Raw genomic sequence first — 14,285 nt, 5'->3', positions numbered from 1 at the left:
TCGGGGTGGTGCTGGTCGAATAACCGACCCATTTCCGAGCCGAGCCGGACCGGACCGGATTTGCCTTTCTATCTTACCTTGATAGGGCGATGAGGCTGATGGTTATAAGATGTACGATCTGAGGAAAAATCAAAGGATAGACCAAAGAGCTAGATAGATACAACTATTCTGAGCTACCGAGTTATCTCTCCTGAAGCCATGTCTACAACCACCACCACCACTACCACCACCATCGAAGCCCCCCGCGGCCGAGTCTTCTCGCACGGCACCAATGTCAAATATGGCGACTTCCGCGACGACCTGCTCAAGAACGGCTTCGCCGTGGTAAAAGGCGCGGTCCCCCGTGATCGAGCCCTTGGATATGCGGATGCGATCCACGAGTGGCTCGAAGGCTTGTACGTCCCGTCCGCACCCACCCATATCTAATAATTGACGACTGATTTGGAATGCAGCGGCCTCGGCTACGATCGCAACGACCCCTCGACCATCCACAAAGACCACCTGCCCGACATCAACGAAAAGGGCATGTGTCTCGGCTACGCCATTTCGCACGAGTCATTCACCTGGGCCGTGCGCCAAGAACCGGGAGTCATTGATGCGTTCGAGAAGGTCTACGATACCGAGGATTTGATCGTCTCCTTTGATTCCGTGAATATCGGCTTCCCGAACCGCACGGACGTCAAACCCAATACGCCCTGGCCGCATCAGGATCAGGATCCCGAGAAGCCGGGGTTTAGGTGCCTGCAGGGGCTTGTGAATCTGTTGCCGAACGGGCCGGAGGATGGCGGGTTGATTGTTTGCAAGGGCGCGCATTTGCTTAGCGAGGAGTTTCATGAGGTGTTCAAGGATGAGGAGAGGATTTGGTCATGGTATGTGTCTTCTTTACCATACCTCCTGGGTGCGTTGGTGCTGATTGTGATTGTTAGGACGAAGGAGTGGTATGGGTTTACGGATGCAGGGCTAGCCTGGTTGAAGGAGAAGGGATGCGAGTGGATCAAGTTGACGGCTGAGCCGGGGGATTTGCTTCTTTGTAAGTCAATAACATCTCAAAGGCTCTAGTATATACTGACGTTATAGGGGACTCGCGTACACCTCACTACAATCTGTCCTCGAAATCATCGCAGCCTCGATTCGCCGTGTACACCTGCTACATGCCCGTGGAAGACGCAACAGAGGAGCAGCTCCTGACTAAGAAGAAGGCTTTCGAGGGTAGGTTATCCTGTGATTCGCCCCAAAGTAACAAGCTGTGCTAACGATGTAGAAACCAAAATGACAACCCACTGGCCAAACGCGATGCACGTTGTCGATCTCCCCGTGTACAGGAACGGAGAGCCCGACCCGTACAACCGCAAGAGTCCACGTCAGCCAGTGCAGCTGTCAGAGCGAGGGTTCAAGCTGACGGGAATTCCGTACCTCAAGCAAGCTGCGTGATGCTGAATGCTTGTCCACCGGACCACCGATATCTCGGTGGATCATGTTGTACTAAATTAGTGGAGATTAGTTTTGTACCAATTCAGACTTATACGAGCCTACACGAGCCTACACGAGCCCTCGATTGACCAATTTGTCAGTCGTTGGGTCTGGCTTGGCTGGTCGTCTCGGCTTAGCCACCAGTAATATAACGAGTCTCCCCACGCATCACTCATCTTCCCTCGTCACCACAGCTTTCAAAATGTCCCTCCCATCTCCAATCCCACTTGTCCTGCTCGGCCAGCGAGTCGAAGTCGGCAAGCCTGTCTCTGAGTCTCTGCGCCCGGAATATGAGGGTACAACCCAACTGACAAGTATTGTATCGAAGAGACTAAGCTTGTCTTTTTAGTGATCTACTTCATCCAGACCGCCGATGTCGCCAAATCTGAGCTCCCCAAGCTCCTCGCGGGACAGGAACCCCTCCCCCTAACCAACGACGTCGGCACGAACAACTTCACCCAACCGCCTCGCGTCGTAATGTTCGGTCGCGGATATCCACCCGAATTCGTCCAAGAGCTGAAAAACTCCCTCGCGGGTATCGCACAGGAACCCGTTGCGTGGGTTGTCGGGGACCCCGCCAAGGCGCCCACTGCGCCGCCCGGGCCAGGCTATGTAGAGCAGGTAGCCAAGGATGTTAAGGCGGCGGTAGCCAAATGGGCGGAGGAGGGTGGAACGCAGGATGCATTTATTGTATACTAGATACTAAATGGATACCGGAATTGGCTCTCCGTCGTCGACGTTTTTGGACGTTTTGGTGGAACCGTGGATGCCATCTCCGCATGACGTCAACGGAATATATCTTCACTTTTCATCTCCCTCGGCGACTGCCACCGCATTATCTAGTTGAACATGTTGAATAAGTATGCTCGGCGGACGAAGCGAGTCGCTCGTGATAGTCATCGCTGTCATGCTGGCGGTGTCGCTGGCGACCGTGTGTCTCCGATGCTTTGTGCGCGTGCGCATTACGAGGAAATTCGCGTGTGACGATGGGCTTATGGTTCTGGCGATGGTATGTTCATCTGCATATCCACGACCGTGTGCTGACAGCTATAGGTATTTAATCTTGCCTTTGCGATCTGTGGCATTGTGGGCGCGACGTTTGGTATCGGGAGGAGAAGGGCATACTTCGCGAACCGTGCAGACGACTACCAGCGCGCTCTTCTAGTATGTTGCCCATCTATGACAGCAGATATCCATTCATGCTAACAATGGCCAGTGCTGGTGGCTCGGGCAGATATTCTACATCCTCACAACAACAACAATGAGGCAGTCCATCGTCATCCTGCTCTTCCGCTTCACATTGCAACGAATACACAAGATCGTCCTCTGGATAGTCTCCATCTTGTCGCTTGCCGTGGGAATCATATTTCTCTTCTTCACCATCTTCCAATGTAGTCCGGTCGACTACTACTGGAAAAGGTTGACCGCTAGAGGGAACTGTATCGATATCGATGTCTTGATAGACATTGTTTACTTCTACAGCGCTGTCGCTGCGGCATGCGATCTGACGATAGGTCTGTTGCCGGCATTCCTGATCCGGCGGTTGAGGGCAAGCCTAGGAACAAAGGCTGCAATAGCCGTTATACTTGGCATTGGATGCGTGTACGTGTCCTCGTCTAAAGTCTGCCGGAACGTGTATTGATTTGTTTTAGGGCAAGTGCAGCGGTCATCGTCCGCATCCCATTCCTGGAGTCGCTGAAAAGCGAAGAAATCTTACGTTGGTGGATGTCCCTCTGTGAATGAACCCTCTACTAAGCTCGGTACAGATGCAACAAGTCAAGTCGCCATCTGGTCGAATATCGAAGCAAGCCTCGGTATCACAGCAGGCAGCCTGGCTCCACTACGACCGCTCTGCCGCAATCTGTCTACGTCGTGCTCCGTGCTGAAACCGAAACTGGCACTGGCTAGGATCAAAAGCTTCCAGCTACCGAGGAAACGGCGCAAGGTCGAGGTGCAATCGGTGCCGGCGACGAATGGGGCCGTTTCACATGTTTCCGATGTTGAGCGCGGTTTGGATGTCAATGGTGGACAGCCCTGAGTCCTGATAGTTATGACGGTGCAATGTATGATCCAAAGGAGGAAAGTTGGTGGGCTGACCCCAAGCCAGCTGAGGGGAATGAGAATCGGCCCACCTGTCTTACAACGTTTCGCCGACCGACAGCGCTGGACGCTGGTGTCGACGGCGGCATGCATCTACGTACGAGGGCTTTTGCCACTCGGGAAATTACACCTTTTCAGCAGCATATCACCCCGATCGTGGAATCCAAATGAGAACGGGTCGATAAAAGAATTCTGTTGCCTCTACGCGAGATGGGATCCAACTAGATTGATACACCACGCATACCGTGATATTGCCATGAACAAATTCACCGTTACCTAGTCCACGGCCATATATCCTCAATCACTGCGCTGATGTTTAACAACACTTAGCCGGATCCCCTGGATAAACCGGATCACACCGCGCCCTATAATCACAGAACGGCGGATTGGACCCCGAGGCACACGTATCGTCGTCCCAACTACTACTCTCAAACTCAAGACAATGCCCGGTGTGTGTGCCAAAGTCGCAGTCGAATGTGCTCTGCTGCCGCGACTGGTCGAGGCTCACCCAGTCCTTGGACGCTTGTGCACTGTTTTGGTATTGGATTTGGCCGCAGTTGCCGCCGACTATCCATGCGGATCGTGTTAGCTGCGGATTGCGTTTCTAAAGGGGATAAACAGGGAAGAGAGGGAAAGGGGGTTGTCTACCCTGGAAATCCCAGACCACCCCGTCCGGGTCTTGGACGTTTGACCAGGTCCAGTGCGTGCCTTGGCCAGCGTTGCTTATAGATTTCTGGAGTAACAGGATGTATTTGCCGCTGGCATATATGTTAGCGGGGCAGAGCAGACAAAAGCCAGCGAGGTTGGTTGCGGCCGACTCACTCTTTGTAAACCTGGATCGTCATGTAGTCCTCAAAAAGCACATTGTTTGTCTGTTCGCTGACAGGATGTTAGCTACAATACGACAAAGTAAGCCAGGCAAGGAACCTACTAGCAATGCGCAGTCACACAGCCCGTATGAGAAGGCCCACTCGGCGCCTGCGGTTCCCCAATGGGCTCCGACGGAGGGTCTGCCTTGGGCGGGATAATCAGCTTGTAACTCTTGATGGTCCCCGCCCCAGAGTAATAGCAGCCGCTCAGAAGATCCTTGCTCAGAGCAGCCCCGTACGCACCGCCCGCGCAGTCGGCCTGGGCATACACGTAGAGCCACGCGCCCTCATTGATCAGGTTCGAGCCCGCGTTCAGGTTAAACGTCGTGAACTGGCCCTGCGGCGCATTGTGGCATTTATCCAGTGTCCCGGCTGTTGTTGTCCCCTCGAGCGCGCAGCACCCGCCGTCCGAGTACATGGCCAGCTCCATCGTGCTGGGGTTGCTGTTGGTCGGCTGGATGTATTGGCAGGGTGGCGGCTTGACGTGGATCTGGAAACTCGCGTACGTTTCCGGGTCGGCTTCGAGATCGCAGTCGTGTGCGTTTGTCAACGAGATTTGACGCATTTCGCCTGTACAGCCTGGGCCCGTGTACGCTTGGATGTAGATCCGGCGACCAAACATGTTTTTCCCGACGGCTTGGGTGATGCTGCCGAAGCGTGCATCGGGCGTGTGGCACGAGTCGAGGTTTCCGAGGCTGTACTTTTCGATCACGGGGACGCAGCAGCTGCCGTCGCGATATAGAGCCAGGGTGACGGTATTGTCGCTCGAAATTGCCGGGGTAATGTGCTTGCAGTCCTGGCTGATTTTGAAGCTGTTCCATGCTGTACCATGCTGGGTGCATTGTTTGTTGTTTGACAGAGAGATTTGATCGCCTGCATCCCCCGTGCAGCTTTTGCCAGTGTAGGGGTGGATATGGTACAGCCAGCCAAACATGTTGCTTCCAACGGCTTGAGACAACGAGTGGAATGGCGCGTTGGAGTCATGGCAGACCCCAACATTCCCAATCTTGATCGTCTCTATTGAGTTGCAGCAGCCGAACTCGGAGTACAGATCGAGAGTAACTGTATTGTCGCTCGCATTCTCCGTATCCACCGAGCAAGTCGGCGGCTCTTCGACCATGAAGCTGAGATACCCCCCGTCTCCACTGGCAACGGCCTGGCAGCCCTTGCTGTTGCTAAGACTGAGTCCAGAAGCGCTCCCGCCTGTGCAATCGAGGCCCGTATACGCCTTGATATGGAGACCTCGGTCAAAGAGGTTCTGTCCAACAGCCTGCTTCACGGACGAAAACGGACCGTTGGAATTATGGCACACGTTGAAACTACCGAGATGCGCTGTCTCGACGTCATGGCAGCAGTTATCTTCATAGTACAATGCGACATTGACCGTGCTGTCAGAGTATTTGGTGGGCGACGGCCCACAGGCACCTGTAGGGGAAGGGTACGGAGTGACAGTATGATCAAGAACATATAGTGTCTCAAACGGACCATACTCGCCAAAAGAAATCGTCGAGACTGCATGTGCTGACGTTTCAGGCTTGCTGCCATGCGAGACCACAATCGAGTGGAAGACAACCTCGGAAGACGAGCTTCCTTGGTTGTAGTTACCCGCCTTGAAGTAGCTGTTTGGATTGTCGAGCTCATTCTGGTCGAGATTGCGAAACCCGCCGCCGTTGATCGACACGGAGAGCTGGCCGCCCTCGTAGCGAATTTCGTAGCTGAATCGCTGGCCGACGGGGATGTTGCCCAGGTCGGTGAAGACCGAGTTGCCTCCGGCTCGCGTGTACTCGACGCCCATGGTTAGTTGGCCTGAAGAGCTGTAGTACAGTTCGCAGACGGGCTTGCTGGATTTCAATTAGCAACTTATCGGTGGAAACATAAAGGGCAGTTACCTAGAGATGGAATCATCAATATGAATCTGGCCAATGACCGTTCCACGCTGCGAGTTATCCGGCTGGGTTACGGTGAGTTCAACCCTCAATCGATTGACGCCCTGCAAAGGACTCCAGCTCGACGGACTGATTTCGCGCAACTCGGTCCGACAATGCTGGCTGTTGGGCGTTGTCACGCAACCCGAACTCGAGGGTGAGCCGGGGACGGTCATGACCAAATCACCACTGCCGTCTGTATAAAAGTAGCTGCTACTGTATCCACTGCATGACTGCAACTGTCCAGCGGAAATCGTCGTCGGCTTTCCTGTGCTCCCGATGGGGAGCTGCAGGTTCCATTTCGTCAGGTCAAAGTTGCCGCCGGGGTGGCAGTCTGGATTGAGGGCTGTCGCGCTCGCAATGAGCGCGAGGAGGGAAAGAGCGATGTGCAACATGTGTATCGTAGCTGCCGGGTGCGGCGGGGATTGTGACCGCTGGCTTCAGTCATGTAGAGGCGCACTTGACTGCACATATACTCAGTCCGTGCGGATGCAACGGCAGGGCAGTGTTAGGCTATCAGTACTTCTATCCTTTGGCATCGGCGATGTCGGGAATGAAATTTTTTTCTCAGCTCACCTTGGCCACTTAATCATCAAACAATTCGTTCTGGTGGACCAGAAGACCAGTCGAGATGCGGCGCAATCTAAACAGAGGGCCGTCTGTGGATTCATTATAGATGCGTCCCAAGGGCTGCTGCGTTGCATGCTGTGGTGGCGGCCATGTGGAGCCGTGGGTACCTGCCAAGATACCTCGAATGAGACAATCGAACTCACACCTGATCTTTCTGGAGTTGCAAAATATGAAGCTGAAGAAGGTAATGTCAAGCTCATTGGCTCGGTTTCAGCGAGGCAGCGGGGTCGGTGACCAGTTGTAAGGAAAGGTACACAGTCGGTCAGCTGAGTGAGCTTACAAACCCTGCGGCTGACAGCCCTAATTATTGCATGCTGCAACAACGCCGGAGCTTCGGCACGCTACTACTGAATTAGCATAGGCAAATCGGGTATTCGTCGCCGATCGGGTGTAGGGCAAATATAAGGTGTCGTGCGTATTTCCAGGCGCGCGTTGAGAGCCCTTGCATATCCTGTTCTGCAAAGAGTACTGCGCACTACGCCAGGAAATGTGGGAGACTCGCATCGCCGCGCTGCTATATGCAGTGGCGCTCTTGGGTGCTTGCTCTGCAACTCCCCTGCGACGGCCCTTGTCGATTCCGAAAAACGTGCGCCGTGCGGCTTCTTCGAGCGATCCGTCTTGTCCAGACGGGTTCTTCTGCCAACAGCAAAGCTGCCCCGACGATTTAAAGTGTCCCAATGGCGAGGAGTGTCTGAACTTTGAGGGGAATTTTGCTTGCGCGCCGCCGGGTCTCAAGTGGTGTGCCCTGAATCCTACGAGCCTTGAGGCCGTGGGATGTAGTAGTGGTTCCTGCTGGTAAGTGATACGAACTGGATGCAAAAGAGCCCAGTACTAACGGATCAAGCCATGGAAACTGCTACAACTCTGCCGCCGTCTGCTGTGACTTCCCGAGCATCAAGTGCAGTATTGGCAAGCAATGCAACATCTGCGGTCCAGGCCAGAAGTGTGGTGATAACCAGTGCGTTGGGTCGAATCCGACGACAACCACCACGACCCGGACAACAAGTTCTACGACGACGACTGCAGTACCTCCTCCTGTGACCACGACTACGACTACCACTAGTAGGACCACGACAACCGCCACCACGAGTAGGACAACTACAACTACAACTTCCACAACAACAACGACCAGTGCTACTACGACAACCACCACCAAGACGACTTCTACCACAACTACGACCCAAGTACCTACTACTACTACAAGCAGGACTACTACGACGACTACCTCGACAACATCTACAACCTCTACAGTTCCGCCCACGCCCACCATCGTGGTGAACTCGGGTCCCTTCTCGTTTATAGGCTGCTTTGCAGATGCTGAAAGTCCGCGGGTCCTCGCTGCAGATTCCTCCGAGAGTCAAGGCTCGTCTGGAATGACGCTGGAGAAATGTGTCGAGCTTGCTCAGGAGGGTGCCTGGAGATATGCCGGTGTTGAATACAGCTAGTGAGTTACCACATCCCAATGACCGAGACCAGGCTAACGGTTTGCGTAGTCAATGTTTCGTGGGAAATACAATCCACAAAGGTGTCTCGGAGAACAAGGGCGACTGCAACATGGCTTGCGCCGGGAACCCTGGTCAAACCTGTGGTGGTGGAAACCGCGTCCAGATCTATGAAGACTCGACGTGGAAGGACCCGACGCTTGAGGAGCTGGCAGACGGGATTCGATTGTTTAATTCCACCGTCCAGGAGGCACGCGAGGTTATCGATATGTACGAAGATCATCTTTACGCCCTGCAGAATCTTATGGGCTCGTCGTCCTCCAAGGTCAGGCGGGCCGATGGGTATGAAGAGATCGAGTTGCAGGTTATGAACGACCAGACTTCGGCAAAGAATGCACAAACAGACATCAGTATGCCCTTGTTCGAGTACCAACGGTTATGGTAAGGTACTGTTCTGACCTTGATACCTTTTAGGTAACGCCAGAGCGGTAGCTCAGCGACTGCTGCAGGAAGGAAGGCAGTTGGATACCTTGAATGAAGCAGATGCGTCGGTAGGGCACATACATTCTAATTCCGTGACCATGCCGCTTACTAACGCCGGATGGCAGGTCCCTTTCGACGCGGTCGAGGATTTCATCAGTGCAGGTGGGCATTCTCTTACATTATTCCTATTATATATGCTAATACTGTTGAGATAGCGGAGTCACTATCCCTACAGATAACCAGTGTCATACTCGACATGGAACAAACCGTTACCAACCTGGCCGACGCCATCGCTAGAGGGGAAGCCCCTGCAATCGATGTTTCATCGGCTCTAGCAACTGTAGAGAAGGCAGTGAGTTTAGCTTGGTCAAACTCTCCGGTAAAGTGGTTACTAAATGGCGTTCAGATTGCAGCGATTGGAGTCCCCGTGAAGCCTGCTGCGACTGGAATTTGTAAGCTTTCACCACTGACATGCCTTTTGAAATATAATTGACAAGAGATGCGTGCAATCAGTCGCCGTCATGGCAGGCCTCCTGGCCTTGTTCATTGGTAGCGGCGATGACCACACGACTACTCTCTCGCCGACTACGACGACTGCCATACCAACAACTACCACGACGACTACAACCTCAACCACCTCTAATTGCACTTCTACCGCGACGCCCACCACAATCATTGTCTTTACCAAGGAGGGAACAACCATCGGAGAGTTTAATGATTTTGTCGCTGGTCTACCCAAGGACCCTGTTAGCATTCAGCTCACCAAGTCATGGCAGCCCAACGTGAGTGCAGAACATGTCCGCTGATTAAAAATGCTGACTATCGTGCCTCCAGTTTATGTACGTTGGCGAAGTAGATCAATGTACCGCCGAGGCCCTCGACGACAATGAGCTTGTGGATTCGTGGTCCATTGACGCCCTGGTCGACATTGAAGATTTCACCGACACCTCAACGGCAACCAGGCGATCGACTTATAATGATACTGTGGCTTCCCATCATGTTGACGATTCCCGTAAACGAGGCAATCCTACCGCGCAAAGCGCCTTCTTTGAGCAGACCAACAGTCCCTCCCATCTCCAGTGGCTCTCCCAGGTCTCCCGGTATACTGCACTCACGGGCAATTACTACAGCTTCGACGATTTGATCTACAACGAGCCTGAGCTTACCATAGGCCCTTCACCAATTATCTACGTGGTTGATACAGGGTTCCAGAACGACCATCCGGTTTGATACCCCTTGACCCCTGCCAGTCACCCATCGCTAACAACTCCAAGGACTTTGCGGACCGCGTCATTGACCAGCTAGCCGTAGACGCCCAGGGCGAGAATCTCGTGCCCCAGACCGCCGCCGAAACCAATCACGGAACATGCATGGTCTCGTTGGCAGCGGGGTCATATAGCGGGATGGGAAAGGACGCCAGGATAGTTACCGCACAACTGACGGTGTCCCCACGAGGCATAACTCATCAGGTCCGTGTGTCTAGGGCGTTCTTCCTTCTGATGCAGATCTACAACCACGCAAAGCAGCACAATGCGCAAGGGAAAGCCGTCGTCTCCATGTCCTTTGGCGTCCTCAAGGCCTCGCTGAGATGGGATCCTACCGACCCGAACTCTAGGAACGTCTTCGACACCATCTTCGACTGGTACTGGTCGATCGGGATATCAACTGTCGCCAGCGCAGGGAATGACGAGGCATCAGCCCACACCGACGCTTACAAAGACCTTTCGTCCAATCTCCCGCGCGGCGCTGGCGGGGCTGACACGAACCTCGTCGTCGTGGGCAACAGCCAGTGGGATACGCAGCGGTATCGCACATCCAACTATCGCGACACGGGCGGCCGCGGAATCCTATCTTTGTACAACCTCGGAACGGACGTCGAGTGCGGCGTCCTGGGTGGCGGCTGGGCCGTTGAACCGGCGGGGACTTCGCAGGCAACGGCCATCACCGCTGGCATGATCGCTTACTATCTTAACCAGCCGGAGCTGTTTGCGGATTGGACCATTGGCGGTCCAGCCAACGTGCCCTGGCAAGCTAAGCAGCACCTTATCAACACCGCGAGACAGTACAAGGGCAATAACTTTGAGGGAGATGGCACCCCTCGTGCAGCGCTGGGCGAGACCGTGCCTTGTACCGGTGGGACTCTGGGGAGACCAGCTGGGCAGAATCCTAGAGCTGCCGGGGGAGCTCACACGCTTTCAACGACTCAGGTCACGGACGGGAGCGAAGTCGTCTTGAACTCTCGAGTAAGTTATTGGCCTTTGTAAGGCTGCGACAATGCTAACCCAATATCTTTAGCCTGCATGCTGGAATCTAAATTAGCCTCGGCTGTCTAGCAGCAAACTTGGGGCTGGAAAATCGGACAGTTGTAGAACATCGGAAGCCCTCTTTACCCCGAAATGGACCATGCAATCCTGAAACTTTGCACAAGTACACACGACAGCCTTAGCTCCTTGGCTTATTGGAAAGCATCCATCTAGTACTCTTACTCCTTCCTCACGTGCGTTGCCTCGCATGTAGCCCTCAGACTAGACAATCAAGGGCGATTTCGGGTGGTTGAGCTTGACTGCACCTGCCATCTCTGCAAATAGTAAATCAGTTACAATGCCCAGATGGTTGCCCAACTTTGAATTTGTAATTAGCTCCAAGCGTCGACTCGCATGCTTTAGTGACGTGACACAAGGGAAGAATGCGGACTTGGCCGCCCTGATGACCGATCACGAATTTCCTGATTCGGGCCGGGTCTGCAATCCCCAGGCTTATCCAATCCCGCCATATATGAACACATATCCCCTCCTGAGTCTCCGGAAACTCATCCATTTTTTCGCCTCCCTTCACGTATTGTTGCATTAATCACACGCCATGTCGGTCGCTCACAAGGCAAAGGTGGACAAGGTAAGTCTTCATCATCTGCCGGCTTCCAGGTGCTAACTTTGCATAGCTCACCCTGTATGCCTACACCGGCTCGCAGTGGGCGTATGTGCCCCTTCTCGGCCTTCTTGAGAAGGGGTACAAACCTGATGAGTACGACATTGTCAACATAGACCTAGGTGAGCACTCTCTAAACGCCTATCGTTTCATCGTATTAACCATTGTATGAATACTAGTGACAGGAGCAAATTTCGACCCGGATTACCTACAGATCAACCCGAATGGCACCATTCCTTCGCTGGTCGGACCATCCCTTTCAAGGCCGCTAGTCGATAGCGTCGAGATCCTCGAATATCTCGATCGATCCCGCCCGAACACATCGCCTTTGACCCCAGCAGACTCGGCCAGCAAAGCTCGAGTACAGCAACTGATTGACTTCGTCCACTCGGCTCAGGCGGACACAAATTTAGTTCTTCTTCAGGCACGCAGCCACGAGGAGTTGGCCGAAAAGAAGAAAAGTCCATGGATGACGTTCCTATCCAACCGCCAGGCGGTGCTGGAAAAGTACCGCGCCAAGGATCCAACCCACCCGTTCTATGACCGCAAAGCCGCTGAAAACGGGGCTCTTCTTGGGCTATACACTAGCGACCTGTCACCTGAGCATACCACGTTCTTTGAACGGACACACGCCCAGTACCGCGACTTTGCGGCTGGTCTCGATCATCTCGACTCGCTACTCGTCCTGCCGTATGCAGTGGGCTCAGGGGTTACAGCAGCTGACTTGCATATTGCACCTTGGCTTGCACATGCCATGTGGGGTGCAGGAGGGCAAGACCTTAATGATTTTGGCCGTTTGGAGAACCTTATTCAACAGTCCGTGCCAGAATTCCAGATCGGCGGCAGGATCAAAGAGTGGTGGGCGAATATTAGCCAGAGGGAGCCTTTTAAGGAGTGCTATCCTTCTCTCCACTAGAGTCAGTCTTGACATATTTACCTGATAGTGATATTCTTGCCACGGCCAAGATAGTACCTGTGTATCGAATCCAGCTCCCTTTTCAAGAGGGTGATGATCTCCCTTAGTGTACTGTCTTCTCTGCCGCAATAGCCTCATCAGGCCGCGGACCCTCTAGTTGAGTACCATCATCCTCATCAATGGCTGTCAGGGTGAATCCAGCATGGATCCTGCAGTAATAGTCTGCGACTACTCAAAGTGGCTAAACTCGCCCCGTAGTCTTACCTCCAATAGCCCATTCGCGATAATCTCGTCTCTCCGTGCAATGAGCTCATCTACGCACCAGTTGACAGACATGTACGTCCCATCCATAAACGGCGCTTGATCAGATGCCAGCCACACCGCGGCACCGCCAACCAGTTCGAACGTGTCTTGCGCAAAATGGTGGAATGCAGGCGGAATGCCTTCGGTCTTTACCATTCCAGGATGCAGGCTGACGGCGCGGACACGAGGGTTCTCTGCGCGAACAAAGCTTTGGAGCTGTATCTGGCAGAGCTTGGAGAGGGAGTAGCTTGATAGACCTGGAGTCACGTTTATAGCCGCTGCGCTGGTGATGTTTATGATAGTCAGGCCTGTCGCCTTGTCGTTTAGCTGTAGGAACTGCTGCGTCATGAGAAAGGTGCCTTTGACGACCACTTGCTAGTTTTGTATTAGAGCGTGCCAGTAACGCTTTCCCGTGGGTCACTCACAAAATCATACCACCATTTCTCTCCCGGGATATCGGTAATCGGGAGCAGCGAGTTGCCAAATCCGGCGTTGTTCACGAGAATGTCGATCTTCGAGTAGGTCCTTTGAAGGTCAATAAAGGCGTCTTTGACTTGAATTTCGCTGCTGATATCGAGCAACCTGATGTCGATCTGGACCCCTGGCCTAATCGCCTGGATATCCATGGCGGCGTCCCCCAGCTCCTCCTTGTTCTGCCCCACAAGGATCAGGGCTTTTTCGTTAGCTTTGGCGAAGGAAACAGCGAGACCCTGTATCCGTCTCCTCGTCAGCTTTCTGCACAGGGCTAACCATGCTACCGCAACCTACATATCGCCCGATACCCGAGCTGGCGCCTGTAATGAGGATACCTTTCCCTCCTGGCTGAGCGCTGCTCCTGATGGGTCAATGGACGGATAGACATCGCGGTAGAGGTCATTGGTGAACTGAGTCACTTTGGCGAAGTGGTTTGTGGGCAGGTGTGAGAGGTCCATGGCTGCAGATAGGCTACTTGCTGGCTGCTGGAATTCAGTTTCCGATCTTGGGTACACCAGGGCGATGGCCATTGTTGGATCCTCGGATCCTCTTTACCTCTTCGACGGAGGGCTCGCTGGAGCGGGCCTCTGACCTGACGAGCTTGTGGGCTACGGCTCATAGTCCGGCCGTAGTAAGGTATATTATAAATCCGTTAGGCAGACTATCAAGATATATTATGTTGTTGGTGTCGCCCAGGGGCAGGAAGGTCTTCCGCTTATATTGTTCGTACGAGATATTCGTTACAAGG

The 14,285-nt window shown here is 53.6% G+C and overlaps 6 protein-coding genes across 6 annotated transcripts; 5 read left to right on the top strand and 1 right to left on the bottom strand.

Annotated features, from left to right (window-relative positions):
• Nucleotides 1–198: 198 nt before the first annotated feature.
• Nucleotides 199–1,431, top strand: BJX68DRAFT_254690 (uncharacterized protein; the record flags this gene model as incomplete). Its single annotated transcript, XM_071042917.1, has 5 exons — nucleotides 199–395; nucleotides 453–869; nucleotides 927–1,030; nucleotides 1,078–1,209; nucleotides 1,262–1,431. The coding sequence occupies 5 exons, from the start codon at nucleotides 199–201 to the stop codon at nucleotides 1,429–1,431; spliced, it is 1,020 nt and encodes a 339-aa protein (XP_070899925.1).
• A 238-nt stretch (nucleotides 1,432–1,669) lies between these two features.
• On the top strand, nucleotides 1,670–2,357 carry BJX68DRAFT_235483 (uncharacterized protein; the record flags this gene model as incomplete). Its single annotated transcript, XM_071039889.1, has 2 exons — nucleotides 1,670–1,766; nucleotides 1,820–2,357. 2 exons carry the CDS (start codon nucleotides 1,673–1,675, stop codon nucleotides 2,167–2,169), a joined length of 444 nt encoding a protein of 147 aa, XP_070899924.1. The 3' UTR covers nucleotides 2,170–2,357.
• On the top strand, nucleotides 2,333–3,508 carry BJX68DRAFT_265910 (uncharacterized protein; the record flags this gene model as incomplete). The annotated part of the gene is made up of 5 exons (XM_071045349.1): nucleotides 2,333–2,479; nucleotides 2,524–2,634; nucleotides 2,687–3,072; nucleotides 3,123–3,187; nucleotides 3,237–3,508. 5 exons carry the CDS (start codon nucleotides 2,333–2,335, stop codon nucleotides 3,506–3,508), a joined length of 981 nt encoding a protein of 326 aa, XP_070899923.1.
• Nucleotides 3,509–7,481: 3,973 nt separating this feature from the next.
• Nucleotides 7,482–11,183, top strand: BJX68DRAFT_275149 (uncharacterized protein; the record flags this gene model as incomplete). Its single annotated transcript, XM_071047783.1, has 10 exons — nucleotides 7,482–7,789; nucleotides 7,839–8,438; nucleotides 8,488–8,846; nucleotides 8,911–8,987; nucleotides 9,045–9,081; nucleotides 9,135–9,271; nucleotides 9,326–9,371; nucleotides 9,433–9,701; nucleotides 9,754–10,143; nucleotides 10,194–11,183. The coding sequence occupies 10 exons, from the start codon at nucleotides 7,482–7,484 to the stop codon at nucleotides 11,181–11,183; spliced, it is 3,213 nt and encodes a 1,070-aa protein (XP_070899922.1).
• A 595-nt stretch (nucleotides 11,184–11,778) lies between these two features.
• Nucleotides 11,779–12,760, top strand: BJX68DRAFT_265907 (glutathione S-transferase family protein; the record flags this gene model as incomplete). The annotated part of the gene is made up of 3 exons (XM_071045348.1): nucleotides 11,779–11,811; nucleotides 11,858–11,966; nucleotides 12,024–12,760. The coding sequence occupies 3 exons, from the start codon at nucleotides 11,779–11,781 to the stop codon at nucleotides 12,758–12,760; spliced, it is 879 nt and encodes a 292-aa protein (XP_070899921.1).
• Nucleotides 12,761–12,988: 228 nt separating this feature from the next.
• Nucleotides 12,989–14,033, bottom strand: BJX68DRAFT_275147 (SDR family oxidoreductase; the record flags this gene model as incomplete). The annotated part of the gene is made up of 3 exons (XM_071047782.1): nucleotides 13,832–14,033; nucleotides 13,489–13,798; nucleotides 12,989–13,438 (listed from the first exon to the last, which is right to left on the bottom strand). Exons 1-3 carry the CDS (start codon nucleotides 13,993–13,995, stop codon nucleotides 12,989–12,991), a joined length of 924 nt encoding a protein of 307 aa, XP_070899920.1. The 5' UTR covers nucleotides 13,996–14,033.
• Between the last annotated feature and the right edge of the window lie 252 nt (nucleotides 14,034–14,285).

This window comes from Aspergillus pseudodeflectus (genome assembly GCF_044049435.1).
Source record: "Aspergillus pseudodeflectus strain CBS 756.74 chromosome Unknown BJX68scaffold_17, whole genome shotgun sequence".
Classification (NCBI taxonomy): domain Eukaryota; kingdom Fungi; phylum Ascomycota; class Eurotiomycetes; order Eurotiales; family Aspergillaceae; genus Aspergillus; species Aspergillus pseudodeflectus.
Note: the sequence above shows the minus strand (reverse complement) of the source record. Positions and strands in the feature narration are given on the sequence as shown.